This window comes from Austrofundulus limnaeus, unplaced genomic scaffold (genome assembly GCF_001266775.1).
Source record: "Austrofundulus limnaeus strain Quisiro unplaced genomic scaffold, Austrofundulus_limnaeus-1.0 Scaffold726, whole genome shotgun sequence".
NCBI lineage: Eukaryota > Metazoa > Chordata > Actinopteri > Cyprinodontiformes > Rivulidae > Austrofundulus > Austrofundulus limnaeus.
The window spans coordinates 36,885-43,441 of NW_013953128.1; the positions used below are offsets into that span (position 1 = coordinate 36,885).

A 6,557-nucleotide genomic window follows, 5' to 3' on the forward strand; every position below is an offset into this window, starting at 1 on the left:
CGTCGAGCTGTGACGCGACACGTCGAGCTGCAAAAGTTCAGATTTTCTAACTTCAGCGATTTGCGCCTCAGCGATTTGAACGCTCAGATCGTTCAAATCGTTCAAATCGCGCTGCTCTAATCGCGCTTGAGGTGCCGCAGCCCTTCCCGACGCTGATTGAAGCGCGTCCACCATAGACTTTTCTTGTAAACCTGATGCTCCTGATGCTGAAATAACATTCGATGTGAACGCACCATAAGTCTTTTGAGCTGCCTCGTCAGCATTTTTCTTTATTAAAGCCTTTTTTTTGGATGCTGCCTGCGCCCTGGGTTCTTTCCTGCCTGCCAAATCATAACACTTCTTTTTTCAATGGGCAAACCGGAGTACCCGGTGAAAACCCTGACATTTACAGTTTAGTATGAATGACTGAGACTTTATTGAACTGTTTAAACTGAACTCAGAACTCCAAGACTTACTACTTTTTAACTCGCGATGTCTCAGCCATCAATTCAAGTACATGCTTAAAAATTTATTTCAGTAAAGTCCAAAGTCTTCTGACAGTCACGGTCCAAAAATTATTTCAATACCCCTTATATTTTTTGCACAGCAGCTGTTTGAAAGGACCCATCATTTCTGTGTTTTCAGACAGAGGAGCTGCATTTGCATTTGACATAATCAGTGACATGCATATCATTTGTTTACATTATCAGTCATAGGTGTAACTTATGGCTGATAATGTATGGAAATGATGTGCATGATGTGTTTTTAAAGGAAATGAATAAATTTGCCAATTTTATAATACACGCATTTTTTTTCCAATGGGCAAACCGGAGTACCCGGTGAAAACCCTGACATTTACAGTTTAGTATGAATGATTGAGACTTTATTCATTTCCTAAAACACAAAATAAACTCTATTATCAATAAAAGGGGAAAAAAAAGATTGTATACAGTTCACAAATAAAGTGCCCATTTTCTTCTAATCATAAATTGTCCGTCCAATTTCTGTGAACTAAACCGACGGAGGATTTAAAACATCCAGGGTTGGACCCAGAACCCCATGGTGTTGGACTTGTAAAGGTTCCACAAAGCCTGTATGGTGCTGCCGGACTCAGACTGGACAGATGATGGTTTTCTTTGGGGACAGTTGGGACTAGAGAGGTCTGATTGGAGACCACCCAGAGGGGTCTTCTGCTGGTTTTGATTCTGGGTGTTGAAGTCATCACATAAAGTTCTTAAAGTAAAACCCAGCTCCGTAGGTGTGGATGTGGCAGGTGGACTCTGGTGGTCCTCCGGTTTCGTTCCCAGCTGCTGGTTCTGGTTGAGATGTTTGCTGGTGACCTTATCGGTTCTGGGTTCGGAAACCTCTGGACTCTCTGTAACGGGGGGATCCTGCTGGATTTTTATGTTCAACACTTTGTTTTGTTCAGTCAGAGAGGAGTTGACCTGACTCAGGGTTTGATGTTTGTTCTCAGAGCTGAGCAGAGCCTCCTGAAGGGTTTTTAGCTCCTGGTTCTGTTTCTGAAGATAAACCTGATTTTCCTGTAAGTCCTGAACTATTTGTTGCAAAGAGTCTTCATGAAGCTTCATGGCTTCTTGTTGCTCACTCAGTTGTTGGATTCTTCTGTTCAGGACCTTGTTTTCTTCAGTCAGAGAGGAGTTGATCCGACTCAGGGTCTGATGTTTGTTCTCTGAGCTGAGCAGAGCCTCCTGAAGGGTTTTCATCTCCTCGGTTTGTTTCTGAAAAGAAACCTGATATTCCTGGAAGGCCTGAACTTTTTGTTGCAAAGAGTCTTCATGAAGCTTCATAACTTTTTGTTTTTCACTCAGTTGTTGGATTCTTCTGTTCAACACTTTGTTTTCTTCAGTCAGAGAGGAGTTGATCCGACTCAGGGTCTGATGTTTGTTCTCAGAGCTGAGCAGAGCCTCCTGAAGGGTTTTCATATCCTCGGTTTGTTTCTGAAGAGAAACCTGATCTTCCTGCAAAGTCTGAACTTTTTGATGCAAAGAGTCTTCATAGAGCTTCATGACTTCTTGTTTTTCACTCAGCTGATGGATTTGTCTGTTCAGGACCTTGTTTTTCTCAGTCAGAGAGGAGTTGATCCGACTCAGGGTTTGATGTTTGTTCTCAGAGCTGAGCAGAGCCTCCTGAACGGTTTTCAGCTCCTGGGTCTGTTTCTGAAGAGAAACCTGATCTTCCTGTAAGGCGTGTTGACTTTCAGAAACGTCTCTCTGCAGAACATCGTTCTGGTTCTTCAGGATTTCGTTTTCTTTCTTGACCAAAGCAAAATCTTTTTCTAAATCTTCCAGTTTGCCTCGTACAGTTTCCAGCTGCGCATTTTGACTTTGAAACACGTCATTTCGTTGTAAAGACTCTCYTTTGGGCACCCTTTCTGCAATGTTTTCACCTTCTAATGCCTCCAAATCCTGGTTGTTCATCGCAGAGCTCGGCTGATTTGAGTTTTGACAAAAACTTACCTTATCTGTCCSGAAGCTATCATCTTTAATCCTGCTCTCAGCCCCTTTGCCAACAGTTTTATTGGAACCTTTACGATTTTTTTGTTTGGGCACTTTATTTTTGTTCTTTTTGGACCACTTCTTGTTTTTCCTAAGATACTTCATGTATGGTTTAAGACATGTTGCTTTTTCAAAGCCCTCGTCATTTTTTTGTGAGGGTTTAATTTCCAAGTGAAGACGGAGATCGTTCTTACTCAGTACCTTAGTAGCTACGCTTTGTTTGTTTGGAAACATGTTAGATCTTTCTGTCAGTAGAAATGAACTAAAAATAGTTTAATCTCTGTAAAGTCACCGCTGTGAACTTAAATATGCGTGTGTCTGCTCGGATGTCCGATTTCAGAATGAAGGTTCAAAAGAGATTCAAAAGATCAAAGGAATGGAGTGGAATATTTAATGATGTCATGATGATGTCACAAAATGGAATCTTTGCTTTATTCAAATTGTTGGGGGCGTGATGATGTCACAAAATGGAATCTTTGCTTTATTCAAATTGTTGGGGGCGTGATGATGTCACAAAATGGAATCTTTGCTTTATTCAAATTGTTGGGGGCGTGATGATGTCACAAAATGGAATCTTTGCTTTATTCAAATTGTTGGGGGCGTGATGATGTCACAAAATGGAATCTTTGCTTTATTCAAATTGTTGGGGGCGTGATGATGTCACAAAATGGAATCTTTGCTTTATTCAAATTGTTGGGGGCGTGATGATGTCACAAAATGGAATCTCTGCTTTATTCAAATTGCTGGGGGCGTGTCTGCTGGAGGAGCTCAAGCCACGCCCACGCCCTGAACATTCCTGTAACCATGGAAACAATGTTTGTTGTTTTTCCGTTAGAGCAACAGGGGGCGGGGTTATACAGTTTTAGAATTAGGGGACCTATAAATTTGAGTTAGTGCAGGGGTGCCCAAACTTTTTCCCCGAGGGGGGCCAAAATGAAAATCTGTCCATGGCTGCGGGCCAAATGCAGTTATATAATACATGAAATACAAATACTTTTTAAAGTAAAGTCCTTTATTTTTAACGATTAAGCTGTGCAATGGCTCTCTTTTGTTTTAGTCTGTGCACTTTGAGAAAGTCTGCCATTCGCTCAAGTAGCAAAGGCTCATGGGACATATCATAAATTGATAAAATATGAGTTTTTGTGGCCTTAGAAAGTGTGCAAATCTACATGCGGCGTTAAATGTGATCTAAATATTTCTTGTTGTCATTTCATGTTTCATGTTTAATCCTAATAAATCAAAGATATGTCTGCACMATGACTGAAAACTACCTTCACTACAGCCCTTTTATATAGTCCTTTGACCAATGGAAATACTGTGTTTCTACCTATAGGATAACAGGTTACAACCTTGTAACTTTGGCAACTGTTGGTGGGCCAAATGAAATGGCTTGGCGGGCCAAATTTGGCCCGCGGGTCTCACTTTGGCTCCTCTGAGTTAGTGTTTTAGGGCTAGTGGAACTAATTTTTAGATTAGTGCTGCCCACCACTGGCCCTCTCCCATTCTTCCACTAAAATATCTTCCTGTAGGTCCTCTCTCCATGCCTCCAACCTCTCCACAGATRTTTCTGCACTGCCATCAACCAGGCCATTATATATTTTGGAGATTAAGCCCGCTCCCAAGTTATTTTTGATCATTAGTTTTTCCAAGGCAGACATTGAAGGGATGAATAATGTTTGGTTTTGTTGTGTTCTAATAAAACTTCAGTTGTAGGTATTTAAAGAAATGTTGATGGGGTATAGTATTAAATTTATCAGCTATCTCTTCAAAAGTCAATAGTACTTCCTGTGGATTATAAAGCTCTATTGTCACCAACCCTTTTGTGGCTCAGAGATTAAACTACCCACAGCATTCCTGATTCCACACCACTACCCATMATTCATAGCGGAAGCAGATTCTATATTTCCGCTTGGCTGTTGTTTATAATTATGAGGATGCACCATTGCTGTTTATCAAAGCATTTTTGTGTTTAATATTTTTATTAGGAAGAAAAAAAAGTGAAGATATGAAAATACATGTGCAAGACAAAATTGTGGACATGCTTCAACAGTTAGTATTTTCTTCTTTAAATTTTTTCCACACAAACATACGGCCTTGGCGGAGGTTTGCGCTCTCCGAGTGCTTCTAGTTGTGTCATGTTTTTGATCTGAGTTTGTTTTACAGAATGAAATGTCTGAATGCRTGCTCATCCAACACTGGTGATTCCATACTTTTTGCCAGGAGTTGTAGCATTAATTTGTCCTCACCTGTGATTCTTAACCTTTGGTTGACCTACTTTGTGTTTGTTTCTGCAGCCAGTCTGCGAGTGAGCAGCGTCAGCGTGGTCCGGTCAGACCACTCCAGCATATGTTTGTCGTGGAGACCAGTGACCTCGGTGGATGGATACAGGATTGTCATTCAGTCCGTTAAAGGTCATCTGCTGAATAAATCATGTTTACCTCAGTTAATTTACCTGCTGCTGTGAACGTGGCTTTGTTTTTCTCTGTGTGTTCAGACAAACGGACAAATCAGGATGTTGTGGACGAGTCCAGCAGCAGTTACTGCTTCACTGATTTGGAACCAGAGACTCTGTATTGGATCAGCATGCACTCGCTGCTCGGCCCGATAGAAGGCGCCGCCGTCTCCATCCTCCATCCAACAGGTAGAAAAACCACCAGTGACTGTGGCTTCTGTGGTGTTGATGCAGCAAACCTTYCCAGTGAATCCATTCATTGATCATTGGAACCCTGCAGAGTCCCTGCTTGGTGGCTCAGAAACACAACAGCAGCAGGCTGATTTCAGACACTTTGGTTCCTTCATACATTATATTGAGGATTCTCAGACCTGTTTTGAAATGTTTTATGAAAAAGTCCATCTCAATGTTTAGATGTTAACCCAACCAGTTCACCTCAGTTAATCACTGTGTTGTTATAAAACACTGGTTAAACTGGTTTATAAACAATCCACAGTGAGGATTCTGCTTTTTGTTGTTTAAAAACTCCTTACAACTCYGTGTTTCCTTGTCTGGTTTGTCTAAATCCTTGTTGCAACAACCTGTTATCCTTTGTGCATGCAGTTTTAATAAATCACATGCAACATGTCCACTTTTAGCACAGGCTAKGTTCTTTTATTTGTGCAGCTAATTAGCGCTAATTGTCTGGGATATTTATATTAGCGCCCCCTGAGGAGTAGCCCAGTAAACAGGGTTCAGGGACCTGAACCAATATGAAAAGTAAGACATTTTATTGTAGAATTTTCCAGGTTGAGGTAAGTTCGGAAACACGACAACAAAAAGTTTTGTGTGTTTGGTGCAGGAACCTGACTGTGGATCACCAGAACCACTGTGAAAGAAAACAAATCACGGCAGTAAATTAAAATATAATTAGAATAATAAAATGCTCAACTTTTATTGTTTGTTTTATCTTTCAGCTCCAGCTCCTGTCAGAGTTCACATCTACCCTCAGATGTACCCGATCCATAATGAAGGTGAGCCTTTATAAATCACTGGTCTTCATTTTAAAAGGACACTTTAATTATTTTAGTATTTACTTCAAAGGGTTCAGGAACAACTTATCTGTCCAGTTTGATGTTTCATCCTTTCCTTTAAATTACTTGGTAATAACCTTTGACCACACTAACTCATCCAACCCTCCAGATAGACTCTCACTTATTTAAAAAATGGAAAGAGTGAAAGATGCTGAGTACATGTTCCAGGCAATTGTTTTATCTGTTTTTATCTCAGCTATGTTTGTGGTATTGCTTCTAAAAGAGTGATATTTGTTCTTTGACTAAAAGAATTAAAAAATAAAACAGACTGTACTTGTTTGTTATCCTGTCCTGTTTGATGTCTCATTATTGTCCTCTTGTGTTGCAGTTTGTCCTGAAGTCACCATCAGAAACAGCATTGTTAAAGGTGACACAGATCGTCCTGACATGTTGCTTCTATTAATTGATCAAAATGAAAAAAGAGGCGGTTCTGGTGCGAATGATGCAGAAGTCAGTATTTGTGTGTTTCGTGTGTGTTTGTGTGTGTGTGTGTGTGTGTGTGTGTGTGTGTGTGTGTGTGTGTGTGTGTGTGTGTGT

At 40.6% G+C, this 6,557-nt stretch overlaps 2 protein-coding genes across 2 annotated transcripts in view; one reads left to right on the top strand and one right to left on the bottom strand.

Moving 5' to 3' along the window:
• Positions 1–6,557, top strand: part of col20a1 (collagen type XX alpha 1 chain) — a gene marked incomplete in the record, with an annotated part of 43,425 nt that overhangs the window by 24,408 nt on the left and 12,460 nt on the right. Inside the window, 4 exon segments of the mRNA XM_014028200.1 lie at positions 4,790–4,906; positions 4,990–5,136; positions 5,904–5,960; positions 6,349–6,387. Of these exon segments, the coding sequence (XP_013883654.1) occupies positions 4,790–4,906; positions 4,990–5,136; positions 5,904–5,960; positions 6,349–6,387 (360 nt within the window).
• LOC106532183 (golgin IMH1-like) lies at positions 588–3,405 on the bottom strand. Its single transcript, XM_014028201.1, has one exon. The coding sequence runs from the start codon at positions 2,727–2,729 to the stop codon at positions 1,008–1,010; it is 1,722 nt and encodes a 573-aa protein (XP_013883655.1). The 5' UTR covers positions 2,730–3,405; the 3' UTR covers positions 588–1,007.